Source organism: Centruroides vittatus, unplaced genomic scaffold (genome assembly GCF_030686945.1).
Source record: "Centruroides vittatus isolate TY-2023 unplaced genomic scaffold, ASM3068694v2 contig_474, whole genome shotgun sequence".
Taxonomy (NCBI): domain Eukaryota; kingdom Metazoa; phylum Arthropoda; class Arachnida; order Scorpiones; family Buthidae; genus Centruroides; species Centruroides vittatus.
The window spans coordinates 1,686,542-1,711,067 of record NW_027122266.1 but is presented as its reverse complement, the minus strand read 5'-3'; the positions used below and the strand labels follow the sequence as shown (position 1 = coordinate 1,711,067).

Below are 24,526 nucleotides of genomic sequence, written 5' to 3'. Positions count from 1 at the left end.
ACTAGGTTCATACGCTACATTATATATGCTCCTAATGCTCGCTCTCCAGCTCTTCCTCTGTTTATTTTAGTGGAATTCGATAGCTATCAGGGACCTTTCATCTATGGTAATCTGTTTCCAATAATCCCCATAACACGCACTTCGAACGATGGCAGTATATTGCGATCTCGTAGACAGTTTCCCTTTACCTTAGCATACTCGATGACCATACATAAATCACAGGGATTAACTCTTCCAAAAATCAAAATAGCTGTCTCTTTTTTCCCTATATCTATCTGTCTTACCTATGTTACATTGAGTCGAGTGAAAAAAATAACTGACTCAGTATTTTTAAAGAGTTATAATACAGATTGACTCGTAGCGATCTTTAAGTCCAAGGCCCATAGTGATAGACAGAATTTCGTGAGACGTTGGCATAGCAATTAATGGCTTATTCAAACTTATATTTGTACCTTTAAATGATCCAATAGAAATCAAATATATTGTTGAGAACGAATGATTCTTTGTTTCTTTTTCCCTCATAATCTAGAAAATAAAGGTGGGAGCAGCTTCGTTCCGACTACACGCTGATGCAGCGTTACTTAACTAGTTATTGCAATTGAAAACTAGTTTTAAAAAAAAATACTTCAGCATCTTTGCTGAATGTTGTAATGTTCATAAATTATTAAATAAGAAATTAAAGTATTGCTGTGGAGTTTGAAGTTTCATGGATGTGCACAAAAATACAAACTTCATTTAATGGAATACAAATAAAGTAGAAATGTCAATATAAACAGTTTTTATAATACCAAGCAATCCACATTGGATGGCAATCAAACAGCAGTGTCCCAGAAGCAGGATATAAAGGTACTGGTGAAGAAGATTGTGTATGAGGGTTGAATCAACACATTGATGATCGTGTCCAGACCTATTTGATTTCGATGTTGAACTCACTCCCTCCAGTATAAAAAAGCTTATGAGAATAACTTTGAGTTGACATTCATTACCTATTATTATTTTTCATTTCTTTTCGATTATTTTTTAATTTTGTTATTAACGGAAAGTTATTGTAAATTATGTTTTGATGGATCAGAACTGACGTCATTTCTCTTGAGTAAAATGGCACCTAAGCAAAGATCTCTTATGAGTAGATCAAAAGCAAAAAAAAAAAAAAAAATACATTCAATTAAATATCATTGACTTAAGTATTCATTTCTAAATGCAAATTAACTGTAAAATTACATGGTTATTAAAACATTTTCAAAGAAACAAAGGTCACGTGACGAGGAAACACGTGCACGTGTTTGTTAATATTAGTTTTTGTTAGAATTATTCAGAGATAGTATCGAATGTATCTACCTATCTGTACAGAAAATACGTTAAGGCAAAATGTATTTCCAGTTCGTTATAAAATAATAATGTTGTACACCAAACATGTCATACCACGTAGGTCAACTTTTATGTAAATACATTTATTTGCATCTTTCTTAACACTCTATTTGTAACCTAGCAGCAATTTTTGCAGTAAATATTCTTCTGGGTATAACTGGCATTATATGATATTTCTAGTCATTTTATTTCCGCATTATTAAGGGGTTTTTTCGAATAATTTAAAGTAAGATAATTTCATCTCATTACGCATGTTCAACGTTAAATAGACACATTGTTCAGTTCGTTTAAATGTAATAGATTTCTACAATGAATGTCATTCGTATACACTTTGAATATGTTATTAGGAGACAAAACGAAAGGGGTTTCAGATCTTGGATGCAAGAACATCTCATTGGTCAACACATTTAATATCGACCAATGAGATGCTCCTGCTAACTTATTAGCTGTATAAATATGAGTACCTACCAGCTGTAGTGGTTATATCTTTGCTTTGTCATCGATGTTTTAAGTAATACAGCTAAATCTTTATTACTTAAAACTTAGAATATTGTTTTTGTTGTCTTTTCTATCAAAATGTCAGACATAGATGAAGCCGACTCTTTGGGTGAAGAAATCGAAACAAGAAAGAACGATGAACATAACAAAGCATTACTAGAATGTGCCATTGACGATCCGGACGAGGAACAGAATACTGAAGATTCTGAACTTGAAGCTATAAAAGCCAAATTAAGGGAGATAGAAAAAGAATGTGAAGAGTTAAAACAAATACAGAGTGAACTTGAGATTCAAATGACCGAGAATCTTCCAGAAACAAATGACTATGACTATTTATCACTCGAAGAAAAAATAGAAGTTGATGGAAGATCAGTTTTTGTAGGAAATGTTGATGATGGAACTAGTGTTGAACACTTGGAAGAACATTTTCGTGGATGTGGCACTATAAATCGTGTGACTATTTTGTATGATAAGTACTCTGGTCATCCTAAAGGTTTTGCATATATTGAATTTGCAGACAAAGATTCTATTTACGCTGCTATAGAATTAGATGAATCATCTTTTAGAGGAAGACGCATTAAAGTAACACAAAAAAGAACGAATTTACCACCAAGATCCTATCGAGGAAATTCGCGGTCATATACTCGAGGGGCGTATTTTGGATATCGTCTAACTAGAAGGCCGTACAGAAGTCGGAGATCATGGTATCATCCTTATTGAGAATGATTAAATATAAATTCAGAAACTTTGATACATACATACACACAACTCAAACTTTTCCATTGTGAGTTTGTGCACCCAGAATCCTTCTGACATGTAAACTTTTTCTTCTTATTGACAATATACTGAATATCATAGCATAGAATCATATCCGTTTTAACAGTAGTATGAAATATGATCAGCATTTTCAGTCAGTTTCCCAGACTGCTCATGTTATTGAGAAATTACTTTGTTTTTATACTTTTGAGTACATATCATGCAGTGATAACTTGAAAAAGAATTTATTAAATTGTTGCATTCTTAAATTCGTACTCGTTTAATTTTTACTTATCATCAAACACTGGTGGTATTGAATAAGGAAATGAGATGAAATTCAAGTATTTTAGAGGTTTGTACGAGTAATTATTTTGACGTAGATTCTGCAATAGGAGTAACAGACTAATTCGGCTCTTACATAAACTTTAAGCAATTATGTATTGACAGTATATAAATTATGGGCTGCCCATAAATTATGTAATGGAGATATGGGTTACATAATTTATGGGTATGCAGGGAATCGTTACTATGCATTAAAGGAAATTGGTTTTTATATAGAAATGTAACATGACGATAGGATTTCAACCCTTGAGAAAAAAATTATTCATTTTCTTTGCATGGCCGTTCCCTATGCAACCAAAAACAGCTTTGTACGTTATAGGCCTACATTTAATTTATAAAATAACGTTCCGTACTCCGTGCTGTGTATTAGTTTTTAGTAAAATTAAGGGACTGGTCAAAGATATGCGTTACGTACTTTTAAGGGTGGATAGGGGCGCCAGCGTACAGAACGTTACAAGGTAGTTGAAAAGCATAATAAAAATAGTACAGTAGAGAGTCGTTCATTCGAATCAATTGGGACTGGGGTTGTTCGGATAAGTGATTTGTTCGGATAACCGATTATGTGCGAAAAAGTATATTAACCTATCACATGTTAAAATTTTTCTCTGTTGCGTGTCGCTTCGCGTTGAATTTTCGTCGATTTTTGGCCTAACGAAAATTTTTATAATAATCGTGGCTCATATCGTTAAAAATTATTTCTTTATTTTGTACAAAAAAAATAAATATACAGTCAAACCTGTTTTTGTGCGGTGGATAGGGACCGCATAAAAGAAAACGCACAAAAAAATCGCACGAAACTTCAAGAGTGGCTATAAAAAATAGTTTTCGCAACACAATTAAAAAAATATTTTTAATGCGGTGAATAGGGACCACATAAAAAAGTCTCACATAGAAAATAACTCAAAACCGTACGAAATAACTAGGAATTGCTTTTTTAACTCCTTGGGCCTTTTTCTGCAATCCCTAATGGGAAAAAAATCCTCTAAGAATTTTATTTTTTATTAATTAATTATTTCCACTTAAATACGAATCTAACATTAAAAAGTTAAAAATAATCGTTAAATAATGATTTTATTTGATAAATATAGCTGCACAAAGTGTTATTTCATTTAACAAGGCGTGAAATTTCACACCTGCAGTCTAAAGCTGGAGGGGAGCTAACTTACCGCATCTGTTCTAATATAACATAATATTTATGATTTTTATGCTATTAAAATAAGAGGGAGACCGAAAAAACGTATGAGAAAAAAATTTTACTGAATAAAAAGTGAATAAACCTGCTGATGTCATAGAAAACATCCAATAGAGTTTTAAAAAAATTTACAGGAGTCAATTGTTCCAATTTGATTGAAATGTTCATATACCGCACAAAAAAAATCGCACAAAAAAAATCGCACAGAAAAAGACCGCACAAAAACAGATTTGACTATATTGAAAAATATAAAGACAAAAAATTATACTTTAGAAGTTAATCTAGTATCAAAAAGGTTCGATTCAACACGACACAATCCGACTGGAAAGTTTTCGGTTACGACGTTCGGTTGATCGGCTATCGGATAAACGGCGCTCTACTGTATTTTGAAATCGAATTTCTAAAATGTAGTTTATAGAGGGTTCGAATAAAACGATTTAGTTCTACTAGTAGTTCAACTGCGTGATTGGATGGTATGTTTGCTTCAGCACACGTATGATGTAGATTCTTCAAATGAGTGATACTCAAAAATCCTAAATTTATTTTGTTATTCCAGTGACCCTGGCAAGAGACAAACCAATATTATCGATGTGCCTGTTTCAGCGGAGATTATCATCAAAAATTATTCCCAGATATTTTATCTCTGCTGATTTTATCCTCACTGATTTGGATTTGCAGGTGATGCCGACTAACAATTTTATTTCTATTAGCAAAGCAAAAAATTTTGTCTTACTGCTATTAATTCATTTAAAATGTAAAACAAAACTGAAAACGAAATTTTCTACATGCAATTTTTTTTTATATATTAAAACCAAATGCATTACAAAATTAATTTTAAAAACGACATTAAATTAACGATGTCGTTCATTTGATTTATTCTACCTTAACATATAATTACATTTTATATTAATGTAATCTAAAAACAAAATTCAAAATATTTTTAATTCAGATGTGAAAAGATACATAAATTTCTATTTTTTTTAATTGATAGAACGCAACAAAGAATAACATTGTTGAATTTTATTGTTATAGTTCCATTGTTGAAAACACTCGATTCAGAAGTCGAAAATTAATCGAGGTCAGATTTCGAATCACTTGCTAGTGGGATGTTTGGTCTTTAGCGCAGTCACCTGAGGAGAAAGCGCCGAATATACCCAGCCAAACATCGATATTCAGATGTGTCCGTGACACACGCTTGCTTTCTGAATATCCCGCTAGCAAAGCCATGTTTTCGGAGATTTGCGTTCGCGATAATTTTCTGCCACTGCGTTGTAGCGAGGCGTTGATTTAAATGTGACCCAACTGGAGAGTAATGGAAGTGATATTGCGGGGCATTTGGTAGCGGGATGTTTGGTCTTTAGCGCAGTCACCTGAGGAGAAAGCGCCGAATATACCCAGCCAAACATCGGTATTCAGATGTGTCCGTGACACACGCTTGCTTTCTGAATATCCCGCTAGCAAAGCCATGTTTTCGGAGATTTGCGTTCGCGATAATTTTCTGCCACTGCGTTGTAGCGAGGCGTTGATTTAAATGTGACCCAACTGGAGAGTAATGGAAGTGATATTGCGGGGCATTTGGTAGCGGGATGTTTGGTCTTTAGCGCAGTCACCTGAGGAGAAAGCGCCGAATATACCCAGCCAAACATCGGTATTCAGATGTGTCCGTGACACACGCTTGCTTTCTGAATATCCCGCTAGCAAAGCCATGTTTTCGGAGATTTGCGTTCGCGATAATTTTCTGCCACTGCGTTGTAGCGAGGCGTTGATTTAAATGTGACCCAACTGGAGAGTAATGGAAGTGATATTGCGGGGCATTTGGTAGCGGGATGTTTGGTCTTTAGCGCAGTCACCTGAGGAGAAAGCGCCGAATATACCCAGCCAAACATCGGTATTCAGATGTGTCCGTGACACACGCTTGCTTTCTGAATATCCCGCTAGCAAAGCCATGTTTTCGGAGATTTGCGTTCGCGATAATTTTCTGCCACTGCGTTGTAGCGAGGCGTTGATTTAAATGTGACCCAACTGGAGAGTAATGGAAGTGATATTGCGGGGCATTTGGTAGCGGGATGTTTGGTCTTTAGCGCAGTCACCTGAGGAGAAAGCGCCGAATATACCCAGCCAAACATCGGTATTCAGATGTGTCCGTGACACACGCTTGCTTTCTGAATATCCCGCTAGCAAAGCCATGTTTTCGGAGATTTGCGTTCGCGATAATTTTCTGCCACTGCGTTGTAGCGAGGCCACTGATTTTTAAAATTTATAAACCACAAATAGTGTAAAGAAAACTGCATCACACCCCCTTCCTCATCACCCAGCTTAACCATACTAAGAGCATGAAAAAATCCTTTTAGTGTCCATTATCGGCACTAACTCGTAAGACGAACTTTATCAAATGTTCATCATGGTATCGGCCAGACAAAAAAGAGTGAGTAACACCACCACATGGCAAGAGACAAGAGTCGACATATCCAAACAGACTGTTGCCCGATAAATTATTGTAAGTTTCGACTTGTCGGGATTCAATCCCCAAGAGCGGCAGTTGCCTCCAAAGCCACTCGGACAAATTCTCATCTGCGTACTGTCAAACTTCGGAAGTAATGTTTCTCTACCGATTGTTATTATCTTCCTAAATTATTAAATGTATATATTTTTATTTTATAAGGAAAAGACGCTGCCTTTAGGCCAATATCTCTCTAGATTCTTTATTCAGGTTGTTCGAGTGTATTATCATTTGGACTATCGGCGCTGATTGACCACAGGGAAAGAGTAACCAGAAGTCCTTCGGGTATTTCGGATCGGAACAATACGATATTTTTTCATTGTATTTTCGAGGTAACTATTATCCTGATTATTTTTAATGAATCTGGCTCGCCAGTAAAACTTGTTTTATGTTTAAGCTACGAATTTTGTCAATTTTATCAATTTGATAGTACAGTAGAGCGTCGTTTATCCGAATCAATTGGGGACTGGGGTTGTTCGGATAACCGATTATGTACGAAAAAATATATTAACCTATCACATGTTAAAATTTTTCTCCGTTGCGTGTAGCTTCGCGTTGAATTTTCGTCGATTTTTGGCCTAACGAAAATTTTTATAATAATAATCGAGGCTATTGTATCGTTAAAAATTATTTTTTTATTTTGTACAAACAAAATAAATATATTGAAAAATATAAAAACATAAAAATTATACTTTAGAAGTAAATCTAGTATCAAAAAAGTTCGATTCAGCACGACACAGTCCGACTGAAAAGTCGGATAGCGGGTTCGGATAAACGACTCTCTACTGTATTATGAAATTTATGGACGATAAGTTCAATTTGTTGCCCCCGTGATTGCTTGTAAGCGCTCGTCTTCCCATGTTAGTTGTCATTTTCCAGGAGGAATCTCAACTCATTTATCCTCAATTATATGAACATAATTCTTAATCATAAATCTTTCATTAAAATGTAAGTCGCATATTCACGAATTTGTTGAGTTGTAAATCTTTTCGAGGAATTAAGTTTCCACTTACTTAACTGGTCGGAAGTGATGAAAAAAACGCCGCTTATCATCAGATTTACAGTTCCCAGACTTACATCCAGTTACTTATTCGGCTAAAAACTTATCAATTGTAAGGGAACTTGTAAATAACTTAAATCACTTACCTTCTCTGCGTATTAAAATAGTAATCAGTTTTTATTATTATTGTAACCTTGCAGTGATCAAGTTATTATCTACCTACCCGTAAGTGATGGGTTCTGCATACTACAGTAACTGGACCATTTCTTGTAATTGATATTATTGTATAACGGTTTTGTCAACTGTTGTAGTTTTGGTTAATTTCCGATGCAGCGCTCCGAGGTCCTAAGAACTGTTTTCACCTTTACTTTTCCCCCTTTTCCTTTATACTTCTCCTTTCAGAACCTTTCCTTCACCCCCTTTTCTTCCTAGTGGGCTAAGTTTGCAAAAGCAGGCAGCCCCTCTTTCTTTATTAGCGTATTACAGTATTAATACGAATAGCTAGTAGAATGGTAATTAGTTCGCTTTCTCGAAAATCCGTATTAACGATTTTTAGGGTCAAGTTTGTATAATATACGAAGGATTAATAGGCAATCGAAATCTCTAAATTATAATATTTTGAATTAATTTACCAAATTTTAGTTAAATAAAATAAAATTTATTTACAAAAATAAATTAGTCATCTATATGATTTTGGATCAAACAAAATGAGATGATATTCGCCGTTTAAGTGTGGAGCAGATATCAGACTGATTAAAAGGATGAACGTCCTTAAACTTCAATCCAGGTCCATTAGTGGCCAAGCAGTTCCGTTCCCTGAATACTGGGAGTTCGGTCGTGGGTTAGCGCCTCACCAGGACAGGCTGGCCACGTGGAGTTTCCCGGGTTTTCTTCAGGTTAGTAACATCTAAATAGAGGCCGTTTTCTATAAAAGTCCTCTCGGAAGGCATTTCTTCCTACAGACATATTTTCCGACATGTAAAAATTGATTTTATTGTCAATATAGTGATAACTTGCAACAATTTAATAATTCTTTTTCATTCTTAAATTCGTACTCATTTAATTTTTACTTATCATCATCAAACAGCGGTAGTGTTGAATAGGTAGTGTTAATGAGGTGAAATTCGTTGTTTAGAAACATGTACTGTACAAGTAATAATTTTGACGTACCCGTAATTCCTCAATAGCAGTAACAAGTTTATTTACGAGTCGAATTAATCTAAGTAATTATATATAAGGGGATATCCATAAATTATGTAATAGGTTACATAATTTACGGGTATGCAGGTAATCGTTACTATGTGTTACAAAGAAATGGGAATGTTTGCAAAAACGTTACATAATGATAGGGGATAAAAAAATGATTCATTTTTGTTTCTGAAGTGTTGCATAGGGAAGTGGTAGTGTTTGTCGCTGCTATGTACAGTACGTTATACATGTAATTTATAAAATAACGTTGGGTATCTGGTGCTATGTATTAGTTTTTAGTACAATTAAGAAAGTTGTCAAGGATATGCATTATGTAATTTATGGATGATACCTAAATTGATAACTTTAATTAGAGTATGAAATATAGAATAGATACTCCATATTAAAACAGTTTCTTTTGAGATGGACAGACAGCCTGGGAAATTAAAACAACAAATTGGAGTGGTACAACAGTTCAATTTACTGTCTCTAGGACTGCTTGTAAATGCTCATCTTTAAACTTGTATCATCCTTTGTTTAGAATCAAATTCTTGCATACATTTCTCATTTTTCAATTGAACTATAGGATAGTATGAATTTATATTTTATGTATGTAATATCACAATTTTATTTGGTAAATTTGCAATGTATGATAAAACAGAGTACACAAAAAAACTAAAATTTCTAATAAATTATAAGTTATGTATCAAATATATAAAATTTACCAAAAAATGTATTAAGAACATTTGCATTATAATGTTGAGCATTTTTTCATTCTAATCTAATGTTTTTTTGTATATGTTTTATGGTTTTTATGGAAACTGTTGTACATTATATATTAAACATTTATTTATTTGTCATTTGTTTAGTTGTTATTAATCATAACTTAAACACTTACTGAAAATGTTTGTCTTTCAAGTGTCTAATGCATTCTCAACTTACTAATCATTATAAAATCTAAACATTTGACATACCCGATCTCTTGTATGCTGAATAAAATTTCAATAATACTTAGAAAATTTTTATTAATAAAGATATTACAAAAGTTTTTTTATGACTATGAAATGGAATGTTTCTGTACAAAAGACATTTTACGAATAACTTAATTATTCTCGTGTTCTTCGTTTCTTTGCTTTTGGTTCACCGTCAGTCATGTAAGAATACTTCCTTTTGTCATCCTAGAAACATTTTAATGTTTTAGAATTTGTCAATTATTACTACTGATAATGAATTTAAAATATTTTAAACCTTCCAAATACCCTTAAATACTTATTTAAGTTGTTTTAATAAACAAATATTACTGTTAAATTTCCATTGCAGTGTATATTAATCACTAAGATAATGCTGGGAACATCATAAGACTGAATACACTGTAGACTTTATACTTACAAATAATGTTTAACTTAACTTAATTTCCAAATATATATGAGCCCATAAGAACAAGAATTAGTGTGTCCACAAACTAAATGAAGCTAAATGAGTCTAAATTAGCTCATCCAGAGTAGCATTTGTTGAAACTGTCTTGACTACTTGTCACCATGGTAAATACTTAAAACAGAATGAATAATTCAGGAATCAGAACTTTTATTTACTAAGACTTAATAAATAAAAGTTTTCATTCTTGAATTAAGCATTCTGTTTTACATATTTATCATTTGTTGTTTGCACATATTATATTATGAAATCATTATATTGATTATCTGTAATCAGTATTTATATTGATAGAACAAATATAAAAAATTTTATATTTTCTATGTTCAGAAAACTGTGAAACTAACACTTGTGAAAAATAAATAAAATCCTCATTTAAAAAAACTGAGACAATGCTACTTTGTCAAATAACAATGCAAACTTTTCAGTCATCACTGCAGAATAATAAGATTGAAGAATTAACTTATTTCTTTTACTCAATTTATCTGTTGTAGTTCCAATTTCTTGGAACAAGAAAGAAAGAAAAAAAAATACTGTTGGTAAAAGAAAGGTAATTTCAGAATACAGGAATATTTAAATGCAGTATGATAAAATAATTCACAGCAGAAGTTTTAAAAATTGCTTACAACAGTTTATGAGTAAGTGCAAAAACATATAGTTTTTCAACAAAATTATTTTAAACAACATTAAAAACTGTTCATTCTAATTATATTGATTTCTTTTAAACTGATTAAACTTGAAACTTACTCTTCAAAAATTTGGCAGTTATGATTTGATTTCAAAGAATTGCAATCAATAATTTACACTTTGATAATGGATCATTCCACAAAACAAGAAGATTTAGATTCTTATTTATCCTTGTGGAATGACAATCAAGACAGATTCTTCTTGTCTAAAACTATGCAAAATTACTTTGAGAAATTTTCAACATTAAGTATCTTCTATAGATTTTAGGCAGAGACGAGTGTAAAGAAATATCAACTCCACTTGTGTTTAATGATATGACAAGAATATACCATATTTTCTGCAGAAAGTCAAAAGTCAATTTGGAAGTGGTGCAATAGAATAGATTATATGTCAATTTAATAATTAATATGTACTAACATCTGATTAATAAATTTTATTTAATAATCAGGTGTTAGTACCCATTAATCATTAAAGTGAAACTGTTATTTAAGAAGCCTATGGATTTTCTGTACTGGTCCAAGTAGACAACATATACACAGAAGTTGTACTGTTGTACAACAAGTGTGTATATATTGTCTACTTGGACCTTGCTTATTAGTAGGACTTATACTGATAAAATTTCTGATTAGTAAAGAGAGGAAATCTTAGTCAAAAGTCAAAACAAAATATCTTTATTTTCACCTAAAAATAAAGATATTTTCTTTTCCCTTTTCAGAACTTCAGAAACTTCACCAGTATAATAAGTCCTATTAATAAACAAGGTCCAAGTAGATAACATATACACAAAAAGTAAAACACTAAGAACAAAGAGGTAAAAAGAATTAACAGTACAACTTGTTCAATTTGGAAAATAAATAAAATGAAAACCTTGTCTGTTTCAGAAAATTTATCTCAAAAAGTATTTAAATAATTCACAATTATCATCATATTTTAAAAATTACTTGAAATTTTCTTAATATCTTATATCTTCAATAATAATGATGATGATAATACTATTAGACTTACCTTATCACCATCACTTTTTCTTTCCCTAGGTTCTCTCTCTCTTCCTCTTAAAACTTTAGTATCTGCTGTTTGAACCATCAACTGTGTTGCCAGGAAATCCTAAAAAGAAATTATATATATATATATATATATAAGTAAAATATAAAACTATATTAAAATAAATAACAGACATTCAGTTAATCTTCACAAACCTGAATATGTTCCATCACTTCTTTTTGCATCTCCACAGCCATGTGAAACACATCATGATCAGAACTGTTATACATAACTGCATTCTGAAACATAAGCATCATATCTCTCTGAAATTCCATGGTTGTTTTAATTATACCATTTTCAATGTTTTTCTTAATAGCAGAGAGATCCATTGGTCTATAAAAATAAGAGCATTTAATTTTGTGTAATAATTAATATTTATTTTATGCTGTACTGATAAATTCACGTATACCTGTAAACTATGCTATGATAACCTGGTGCTACATCATCAGTAACTGGATGTAGGAAAGTATTTGCATATCTATAATAAAAAGATATTTATTCAAGTTTATACTTTAAAATATTAAATTTAATATTTAATATGAAATACTGATGCTAACTTGTGATTAGCTGCTGCATTCCAAACAAGCATAATAGCTTTTTTCCATGTTCTATAATCTTTAATGTTTTCTTGATCATCACTGAAACAAAAATTTGTATTAATAAACTACAGAATTTAATGTATTATATATTGACTTTCTTGATTTTAAAACATTACTTATATTCCTTAATATCTAATTCATAAAAATTCATAGATTTAGTTTATATTAATACATAAAAATTTAATAATACAAAATTTTCAAGATATATGTTAAACAACTTAAGTTGAATTTTCTATTATAAGATTTCAGAGTTTACAAATGAAGTAAGATTTGTTTGTATTATTGACAATTTTTGTGTTTTATATATATCATGCACTATATGATCAATATGGATTGACTACACTCAATTTTTGTCCATTATAGTTGGGCCAGATTTACAATAGGATCACATAACATAAGAGAGAAATGGAAAATGATTCTCCAATATGGAATGTTTAAAATGTTTCATGATAAATTATAAAAGTTTGAACAGGATTCAAATAGCAATAAGATGATTATTTATTACAAGAGTACCTGGTTGAGAATATTCAGTTTACAGTTTGTGTATTTAAGTTCAATCTATGTTTTAGTCATATTAGCTAATTACCTATTCTATAAATGACTGGATTAATTAAGAGGAAAAAAAATGTTGAAATGTTTACTAAAGATTTGTAATTATTTTATTCTCTTATAGTATATATGTATGCATTTTAAACATGTAAGTACATACACACAGTTGTATATACATATTTTTATCACACATACTGTCTGACATATTGTGATTTTAAAATTTTATTAGAGAGATCTATATGCACATTATCTTAAGGTATATTTTCCATTTATATGCTCTCAGAGAGATGCTTATTTAAATTGATGATGTCAAAATTTCAACTAGACTTAAAAATCAATGAACAAGAATACTTTTTCTGATAATCCGGATTAACTCTAACATTTATAACATAAAGAAAATAAAGATTGTTATCACCTAATATCAGAGAAAAAGACTTATACAGATAACAGTTTAATAATTTAGTAGAGATCATATTCAACAGATGTATTAATATGATTACATTTTTAAAATGATATTCTTAATGTCAAGTAACATAAGTTATTTAGGAGATACTTGAATCTTATGCGTATCTTTCCAATAATGGTGATGCTTCTAAGTTTTATTTTTATATGCCATTACTAATGCAGAGATATATAGAACATACAGTGGTTATATAAGTATCTTGAGAATAAAATTTTCAGCTAATAAAATAATTAGCTGACTTCTCTATTTTAAATTCAAGAGAGATTTATTGTAATATGATTGTACAGCAATCATCATCATCATTATCTAGAAGTTAAATTATGCATTTCACAATAAATAGACAGTACTAGAAACTGTTATTAATAAGCCAACCTATTCTCACTTGGAATTATTACTGTATTGCCTGTTTTATTCATAAAAAGCAATCAATGTCTTATTTTTTATACTACAAAAACAAAAATGGTATTTATCTAAGTTTTACCAAAATTGTTTTAACATTTTTAATTACAGCAAACAATACTGTTTATTTCTATATCTTTTATTATATCATAATATAAATAATTGTCACATAAAATTTCATTATATTCGTGTACACATTTTAAAAAAGTATTTTAAGTTTTTCTCTTTAATTTTTGCAAGCAATACAGTATTAGAGAATTTACAAAAATAACTTAATATCATTAACCAAAATCAACATTCAGTTAATCAAAATAATAATATATATTAAAACTGTATGATACCTTTGAGATGTAGATGCTGGACTATTGGGAATAGATTCACTAATTGATAATAGAGGTTTGCGTTTAGTTTCTAATAATGTTTGTTCTGTAGAAGCATCTGATTGTTGATTATTAGAGTCTGGTTTACAACTAGAATGTTGTGTTTCATTTGCTTTTTCCTGATTATCGTTTACAACTTGCTTAGCTTCTGAATGAGGCAAACTTGAATTGGTTTTTTCTTTATCACTTTTTTTATCTCCAAAAGAATCTTCTAAATCTTCATGAACATGAATGTGTCTACTTGTTCTTCCCCCTCTTCCTTTCCGGCCTAAAAACACATTATTATATAAAATACAAAAATTTAATTTTAATATCTCAAAAATAAAGCATACCTCTCTTGCCAGAATGTTTGCGGATAATTTTTAATTCTTCTATTACTTTATCTGATTCTACTACTACTACTGCTTCTTTTGCTGGTTCTTCAATAGGTTTATTCTTTTTTTCATCTTCAGTTAATGTTTTTTCAGTTTCTACATTTTGTTGTTTAGTATTAACATCTTTGTTTTCATCTTTTTTGGATTCAGCTGTTTCTTCTTCTACAGGCAACTGTTTCTTATCTTGGATTACAGCTTCATCTGCCACCTACAAAATAAAGTCATAGAAGTTCTGGCTTTCTCAAGATGTTAAAATAAAATTTACATTTTATTAACTAATTCAGTCTTTTTACAATTACATGTAAAGTTTATAATATTCTTTTAAGATTTTTTTAGTATTTGATTCACATTACATTTTTTAATAAATTCTACAGCAATATGGCACATTCTATTTCTATGGTACTCTTGTACTTCTATATGAAGAATTCTTTAAATCAATACTGTAAAATACAGGTCTAAAGACCAATTTTCATCCATCAAAATTTCCTCAACACACCAAATAAATGAAATTACAGGAAGAGAAATCAGAATTGTATGGCACTTGGTTTACAGAATATCAACAGGCATGGAAATATCTATAATTATCTATTTGGCAATATAAAGTTTTATCATGAATAATCATCCTGTTCTTTATTTTTCTAAAACACTTCATCATCAAAGTTGATTTTAATTATTAAACATATAATGTTTTTAGATATTAAAGCACATTATATTAGCTTTCTCTGAAAACTTCTGCATCTTGAATTATTTTTGCAGCAGTGAATTGATCACTGTTTACTTTTAATTAAAAAATAAATACACAATTAGTGTAAAAAATAATTTCCTTCTTTAACATCTAAATATTGAAAAATCATTCTAATTTTACATAAATTAAATGTAAATATTTTCAGAATTAACCTGGCTTTGGCTTTCTAAATATGAATACATTCATCTCTGACTAACCAAATAGTTCATTCTAATTTTTACTTTTGTATGAAATTAGCCATACAAGTTCAACCATTCTCCAGAATTTCAACTTTCTTTAATGTTCAAATAAACTTTACAGAATGAAGTAGAATGTTAGCTATTTTAAATTGCAGATTAAAATGTACAGTAAAACTTGAACTAACATTCCTCAAACTAACAATCATTCTTTTTAATCCTATAGAATAGCATATGTAATTACAGACTTACTTTTTTTGAATCAATGTTTCATTCAATTTACCAATCATATTATTTGGTTGTGAAGCTGTTTTTCTCCTTGATCTAACATTTAATAGCTGATCCAATAAACATTTGTTACATGCTAACAATATTAGGATTAAAATAGCTCTGCAGTCTATACTTAAAATATGTTCCTACTACTTCTCTTTTCTGTGATCTACATATATCATCAAAAACAAGAGTAATTCCCTTTCTCACAAAGATACGTGAGTGAGAGAATTTGTTGATATTTTCTGTAAATTGTTTAAAGTTTTGACTTTCATCCTGTAAAGATGCACTTGTTTTCTTGCTTGTTTTGATTGGATGCTTTCATATGCTTCTGCTATACTTTAGAAAGAATTTAAATTTTGTAAGTTTGTTTTCATTCAAAAAGTTGCTCTTTGTAATTAAAATTTCATTTTCTTCATAAATTTTCCTTTTTCTTGTTTATTAATAATAAATCTTTTACAGTAAGAAGTAACTATCAAATAGTGCAGATATCCCAAGTCTTTTTAACAAAATATTTTTTCAAAGTTTAAATGCTATGTAAAATATTTCTATCCTTTTCAATATGATGTATTAAAAAATAAATAGGTTTACTGTAAAATAAAGTGGTTCCTTGATTCAACATTTACTGCATTTTAGGCAGTCTCCAAATACTCTTCAGATTGAGATTTTACTCTATTATCAATATATTTATGTTATGACATAATCAGATTGCTACACTAAAAAAAAAAAAAAATATTGAAAATTTTTATCTCAATTTATCAGTTATACAATTATCCCACTTATCAGTGAATAATCTAAAGACCTATGATTAGAATGATATTAAAATGTACAGTACATACCATAGAAATAAAAGCACCTATATTCCTCACTTTTTGAATGTTTAATCAAAGAAATCTATTCAAAAGAATTAGTTATTTTTTGTTTTATACAAATAAAATGTTTATCTGAAAAGCAAAATAAAATCTAATAGCAGATTTAAATTTTTTGTTGTTGTTTGATGTTTTTCTAGTTTTTTAAATTAGAAAAACATCAAAAAACAAAGAAGAACTTAATTTAAATCTATCTATCAACTACATCTATAAGCTGATTAGTAATCAGTTTTAATAAAATTATAACTTAAAAGGATTAAATAAAACAAAATAAGTAAATTCCTACACAATTACCTTTTCAATTACTTTTTCAGGTGTAACTTTTGATACAACTTCTGGATCTGAATGAGTTGATGATGATATATCTGTTTCTTTTTCTGTTGTAACTGTTGTGTTCTGTTCCTCGTTTACAATATTTTCTTCCTCCTTTTCATATGTAAAAGTATTGTTGCTTGGCTGTTCTTTTTGCTTGTCTTCATTTATATTTTCATCAAATACTTTTTCCAATAATAGTTCTTCTTTCTCTGTAATTTATAATTTATAAATAATTATAAAATAATATATTTTCAAAATAACAAATAAAAAATTACCTAAATTTTCATTTCCAACTTCTTCATTTTTCACTACTATTTCATTTTCTTCAATACTTTCAGAATGGATAACTTCCTTTTTAATTTCTTGTAACTCTTCTACTTTATCAACAACTTCAGTGTTTTCTATTTCATTTTCTTCAATTTCTTCTTTATTTCTAGGAGGTGATGCTGGCTCAATTTTTATATCAACTTTATGCTTGCAAATGTCATCCTTTGTTTCTGTTATCTTTTCATCTTCTGTAGATGATATTAAACTGTCAGATTCCGTCTTTTCTCTGGATGATTCAACTACTTCTTCTGATGTTACTGAAACAACATTAGTTATAGCAGATGATGAAGTTGTAGTTACAGTTGTAATTGTCACAGTAGAAACAGTAGGAATTTCTCCAGTTGATGAAACCTCTTGTTCTGTTTGAATAATAGGTAAGGGAGGAAGTTTCCCAGGAACACCTGGAGGCAATTCTAATAATTTTGATAGTGTGGGTGCTAGAATAAAATATTTAAATAAATATAAGGAGTAAGTTGGCAAATTTTACATAATAAATAAAAAGATTTAAAAAATGTAATTCTATATTTTTATTTTAAGAAGTATTATTTACATATTGTTATATGTTAGTTCCATAACTTGAAACACAGTTATTAATTAATTTAATTCTACTTGGTTTGTTTAAATTATTAAAATTTGTTTGAATTATTTTACTTTTATTTTTATTACAAGAAAGGCATTTCTTGTTCTTTTCAATCTTATTACAATTCATAATTCAAAGTTCATGTACATACATTTATGCATCAACCTTTTATTTTGATTATATTTTAATCTTATATTAAATGCTGCCCTTTATAATTATACTATGTATTTATTTAATATTTTTGAAATGAAACAAATTGTAATTTTGAATTCTTTCATAACATCAAGTAAATTTTATAAATTCAACTTTTTATTTGTATAATTGACATATTATTGATAATTATTATTTATTTTAATGCGTATGACTAACTAGGAAGGAAAACCAAATGGCTACTTGACTTTTTAAACTTTTATTTTAAACATGAAATATTATGTGAAACTAAACTTATACAGAATAGTCAAAACTTCTTGATCTTATTCATTTTCAAAAAAAAACTAATTTTAAGTTATTGAATTTATATGTTCTGGTGCAAGAATATTCATAAGAGTGGATGACATAGTGGTAACATTCCAACCTACAAGTCTATATGGCAAGGCTGTCCTAGATTCAAATCTCAATTTTCTTTTTAAGAATTTTTCCAAATTTCATTTTTTTTTTGTAATTTTTTTTTTTGAGGGAAAGGTGGCTTGCATTTTTTCCTCCTAAATTATTTATTTTTACCTGTTTTTAGGAATTTACTTATTAAATAAATAAATTAGTAGATATGTATTTCTGTATCCACAGTTGGATTTATTAAAAGTTGTAAAAAATGATTTTCAAAAAAACTTGAATTTGTTCATACAGAACCTAACTAACATATTGAAATAAAGTATTTGTGATTAATTCATAATCAAAATGGACTTATATCTGATTTCCATTTACAAGTCGGAGTAAATTTTAATACAGCCCCAATATCTCCAACTCCCAACTAAATAGAGTGTTTTCGACCATCTTTTATTTATGGTTCCTATTCATTTCTGCTATTGGAAACTGCAAAAATATAATAAAAGTACACAACTAAATTATTAAAAGTAGGAAAATAAATAATTTAATGATGGAAAACTAGTCACTGCTAGTTTTATATTAGTTTCAATGTGAGTCTGGTAGCTGGTTTCTTGTTTTAATTTTTACTAAATTCGTTGTGGGAAAAACTATTCATATACATAAGTTGTAGAAAATAACGTTTGAATTTTTGCTAAATACTTCTTTAAGCTGGGAAATTGATATATTTATACATATTTTATGCAATGTGGCCCAAGGGGTGCATGCAGGTTGCCCATCCCTGCACTAGAGCATATAAATAAACAAACTTAAAATTGGTTCCCTTTTTTCTTGAAAATGCTTACGATCAAGGAGTTTTGATTAATCTGTATAGGTTTAATTTCACATAAACTTTTATTTTACACACAAAATATTAAAAGTCAGGAATTCATTTGGTTGCCTTTTCTTGTAAGTTAAAAAAAAAAAAATCAAATTAAGTAACATGACAATTTTTTAAACTTTTAATTCTGAAACAGATTCATTTTATCTTATGATGGATTCCGTCCTATTAATTAATTCATAAATTATTTTAAAAAATAAATCAGGACATTGCACAACTTTGTCAAATTGTGATAAAATTGAGGCGGAGCCAGAACGAAAGAAGTGATCCCTGCAGTTGTTAGGCACAGAAGAGGTGATCCTTATACCTGACAGATGCAGACAGGTAAATTTTGCACTTGCTGCCACAAAAGAGGCTATCTTTGTATCTGCTGATCACGGGTGAGACAATCCTTACATTTGCCAACATGAAGAGACAATCCAAGAACAAAGCAATCAATGGCGATTGCTTTGTTCTTCTATTTTATCCATTTTTTTGCACCTATTTTTCATTAGGTGCATACAATGTTGTTTTTATTTTTGCCCTTAAGCCTAAATTCCATTCACTTACATCAGAGAGCACAAACATTGTCACTTTAATACAAGACTTCTCAACCTTTTTCATGTATTGACCCCTTTTAAGAAAAATTTTTTCCATTGACTCCCTTTAATATTATGTACTATATATTACACAATATTATATTATATACAATATTTATGGCCTCTTACATAAATAGCCATAGCCTCTTACATAATTTTTAAAAGACATCTTCCTACATTTATTTAAGAGTAAAAAACATGCATAAAATTTTAAATATTTATTTTATATTTGCAAAGTTTTACTGGCCCATTGGGAAACCCTACTTTAATACCTCTATATATCAAAAACTAAGTCACAGACTCCTATTTTTTACATTTAAATGGACTCTCATTACATTTTTGGGTTCCTCATTGCAATTAATGGAAAATGGCAACGTTTTATCAAAATCATCCCATTAAATTTTGAGAACAAACTCAATTCTATAAGCCTACAGAAGACATACTAGTGACAGCGGAACACTTCCTGATAAAGTCGTGCAATATCGCTTTGTTGAGTGCACTCATGCAATGACCTTATATCTCAAAAATGAAGTCAGGAATCTCCATTTTTTATTACATTTTTGGATTCCTCGTGGAAAATGGCAAAGTTTAATTCTGTAAGCCATATAGAAGAGACTTTGCTAACATTTCACCTCAGACATATGTGCATTGTTACTCAAATAACAGATTATAGAAATTTAGTCATTTGTGAAATATCTATCAAATAATCAAATAAAATGTCTACTCTTAACAAATAGAACAAAAAGCTTGGTAGTACTGTCAGTCTCTGCTCACAGTACTGCTATTACTTAATTTGCTATGATTTGATCATACTTATAGTGCATCAAGATTTAAATGTATCTTGAATGTTTATTTACTACAGACTTGTGGGATATTATTTGAAATTATAAACAAATAAGTTTATGGTCAAACCTTACTGTATAAAGTTGATATTGGATTCTTTTCTTAACTTTGCAAACAAAACCGAGAAAATCTGTCTCTGATAATTCCTTAAAAATTTCATAGGATTCACTTCTAAGTGCGTTCAAATATCTTGAAGTGTTTAACTAAGATAACTTTTGTTCAGAATAACTTTTTTCATTAAATACAGATGATTCAAGACATTTTCTTATAATAAATATACGCGAACTTAAGTTTTAGTTACTAATCTTTATGTAACTTTCTACAGTAAAAATTCTCTATTCTGTAGTGTAAGGCATTTCTGCTTATCACAACAATTTAAATAACAAGCTAATACTATATTTGAGGCAGTGACATGTGATGGAGTCAGTCAGGCAACACTGGATCAGTGCTCTAACTCAGCATTATCATATGCATTACTCTATTTCTCATGAGTAAACTTTTCATTTGATAATTCAGTATTTCTTTATTTAAAAATTTATTCAGATAAATATAAAGATACTACAGCATTTTTCATCTATTATTGTAAAAATGGTAAATTTTGTGTATTTATTTTGTACACAATTATTTTATAAAAATTATAATACTGAACTTACCAGATGAGGTAGGTGAATGAGTAACGATAGGTGGGATATTTCCTTCATTATTTACGTTCTGATTTGCAGAATGAGATTTATCCTTTAAGAACAAAGAATCTACAGATGAAGTGTTTGATGATGGTGCAATTGCAACTGCTAACTGACGAGCAGCAGCTGTGGCCAAAGCACTAGTTGGATTAAAAAATGGCTGTGGTGTTGATATTGGACGAGGACTAGTTTGAGTTGTAGGTAGTGTTCCCTATTTTGAAACAAAAATTTAATTTTTATCGAAATATTCAATTAAACTATAGCTTTAAAGAAACTCAAATTTATATTTACTTCTTTTGGTTGTGGTGTGGGTGAAGTTAGAACTGAGGTGATTGTTGGAGATATTGGAGTAGCTGGTGTCGGACTTTTCAACAAAGATGTGAGCAAAGGTGAAGTTGATGGAGTTTGTGACCCATGAGTTGAAGTACAAATTGTAATACTAGGTACTGAAACTTTTGTGGATATTGTACTTGAAATTCCATCTGAATGAGAGATTGTTGACTGAGGACTAGATACATCATCCACCTGTACAAAATACTAAATATTTTCTTAATAAAATCCTTATTTCTAAATTGTTCAAAAAACAAAAGTAAATTTTTATTTTATAAAAAAATGATATTATTCTTACATCTGCACTTAAAGGTTCACTAAGAGGTGAATCTATTATACTTTCTTGTTCACTTTGTTCTGATTGAGAACTGTTCCTACGTACTTCTTCTACACGAGGCTGTCTTGGAAACAATTTCTTTGATTTTCCAACTGGTTTTGGTGTTGCTTTCATTGCATTGATTTTTGCTTCTCTTTCTTGTAACCATTTCTGATATGATGCTTCTGCAGCTGCTTTTAATTTAATTTCTCTACAACAAAGCATTTTGTTAATAAAAGCTATAATAAATTAAATTTTTCAATCTCATTTTATTATATCTGTTAAAATCCATTCATACTAGAGAACAAACTCAGTAATAAAATTAAAAATATTTATATGAGCAAATGAACTGCTGGATTATCTATCTGGCTATATTAGATATAAATTTGCTAGAGGTTGGCAGTTAAGTCTCCATCTCATGATAAATTTAAAATAAAAATAAATAAAATAAAATTAAATTATAATTTTTAATTTTCTGGAAAAAAGAATCGGCCTGGAGCAGGACTTGAAGCAACAACTGAAGTGAAGATTAGACTGAGGCCTGGATAGTGAACTGGCAAGGCATCTGCATAATAAATAGGAGTTGCAAGTTCAGGTCCCAATCCAGGTCAATTATTTTATTCCAGAATATTATAAATTAATTTAATTCTAATTATTAAATTTATCGCAAAATAGAGATTTAACCACCAAACTCTAGTCAAATTAACTTGTATCTAATTAGTCATTATTCTTAATAAAGCCCAATATATAATGTGGTGGTTCATTTGGCAATACAAATATATTGGGTAGTTGTTTATTATAAACATATTTAATGCATTTTATTCAAAACTATTACTATGGAAATAGTTTATAAATTAAACTGTCATATAGCTATTAATGCCAGAATCATAAAATTTACATAATTCAAAAAAATACAAATGCATTTATTTACTTATTTATTATCTTATTGAATATAAGATTTTTAGAAGTTTTTGAAAACTGAAAATAGTAATAGATTAGTTAGTAGTTTATTGTAAAATAATTCCTTAAATGCAGTATTTTAAATTCAATGATAATTAAATGCATTCAATTCCCTACAGCCTTCATATGCTAAAATTATTATGGTTTAGTCCAGATAATTTTTTTCAAATCTGAAAATTAGCTGAGCAAAATATAAAGAAACATTCTTTTTCATTAAAAAGATTATAGCCCAATATGTCCACAGATATTTTGATGATATTATTCAAATTTCATTAATAAAACATAATCTGAAGAAGCTTTAAATAATAAAAACAAATAGTTAGTAACTTTATGGTTTTATTTGTGAAATTTGCATAATATAGATCTATTATAATGAAATAAATCTGTGAACATATTGAGCTAAGATAAGTAGAATCATGATACTTTGTAGCTTCAGCTTAAGTTTGATTTATTTGCTTGAGAACTAATTATAAGGATCATTCAAATAGTTCTTGAAAGAAAATAAGAAATCAGTTTATATATTTCTGAAATTACTTTTATTTTTCAATATGGTCTCTCCAAAAATCAATACATTTCATCCAATGATATTCCAAAGCCATTATGTCATCCTGATGTGTGATTCCAGACTCTTTGTAATATAAGAAGCTCTTAATGGTCTACAACTGTATTCCCTCTTTGTACGATGAAAATTTCTTTCCAGCAATGAATTGGGTCTATTTTCAGGTTGAAAATAGAAAGAAATTGGATAAAGCTAAATCAGATGAATAAGACAGAACTGGCAGCAAATTGTTGATTTTTCTGATCACAAGAATGCTACTGTGAGCAAATGCATGGTCTTGATGAAAAATGACTTTTTATTTGCTAATCTTGATTTCTTTTCTTGGATATTTTTGTCTAGTTGGTCCAAAAGATTCACATAGAACCCTCACATTATTATTTTACCTTCTAGAAAGTAATTCATTAGTATAATTCCTTTAGCATCCCAGAAAATCATCATCATGACCTTTCCTGTAGATGGAACTGCCTTTGTCTTCTTTAGTGCTAAGCATCCAAGTTCTGTCTATTGTTTTGACTGCTCCTTTGTTTCTAGTGTGTAGTGGTGATGGACCCAGCCTCATCTGTAGTAACAAAATCAGTTGTATTTTTCTTGAAATAGTTCAGATACTGTCAAGAAACTTGAGCATAGATGCATTGTTCAATTGTTAACAAATACAAAGATCCATCTTATAGTTAGTTTTTTCAAACGTAATTCTTCCGTCAAAATATCAAAATGTTGAGCCTCTACTAAAGGGAACCCAGCAGTTTGTCAGGACTGATTTTGACAACATTTTGTGGATATGTAGTATT

General features: G+C 29.6%; 1 protein-coding gene and 1 pseudogene across 1 annotated transcript in view; one reads left to right on the top strand and one right to left on the bottom strand.

The window, feature by feature from the left end:
- The first annotated feature begins 1,940 nt into the window (after window positions 1-1,940).
- Window positions 1,941-2,868, top strand: LOC136977751 (polyadenylate-binding protein 2 pseudogene; annotated as a pseudogene).
- Window positions 2,869-9,852: 6,984 nt separating this feature from the next.
- Window positions 9,853-24,526, bottom strand: part of LOC136977726 (bromodomain-containing protein 8-like) — a 28,157-nt gene continuing 13,483 nt past the window's right edge. The window contains exons 7-18 of the mRNA XM_067273276.1: window positions 22,202-22,430; window positions 21,865-22,098; window positions 21,544-21,784; window positions 17,418-17,906; window positions 17,122-17,351; window positions 14,726-14,975; window positions 14,355-14,661; window positions 12,561-12,641; window positions 12,413-12,481; window positions 12,159-12,336; window positions 11,968-12,066; window positions 9,853-10,022 (exon numbers count right to left, since the gene is read on the bottom strand). Coding sequence (XP_067129377.1) covers window positions 9,951-10,022; window positions 11,968-12,066; window positions 12,159-12,336; window positions 12,413-12,481; window positions 12,561-12,641; window positions 14,355-14,661; window positions 14,726-14,975; window positions 17,122-17,351; window positions 17,418-17,906; window positions 21,544-21,784; window positions 21,865-22,098; window positions 22,202-22,430 — 2,479 coding nt within the window. The 3' untranslated portion in view covers window positions 9,853-9,950. The remainder of the gene's footprint in view (window positions 10,023-11,967; window positions 12,067-12,158; window positions 12,337-12,412; window positions 12,482-12,560; window positions 12,642-14,354; window positions 14,662-14,725; window positions 14,976-17,121; window positions 17,352-17,417; window positions 17,907-21,543; window positions 21,785-21,864; window positions 22,099-22,201; window positions 22,431-24,526) is intronic.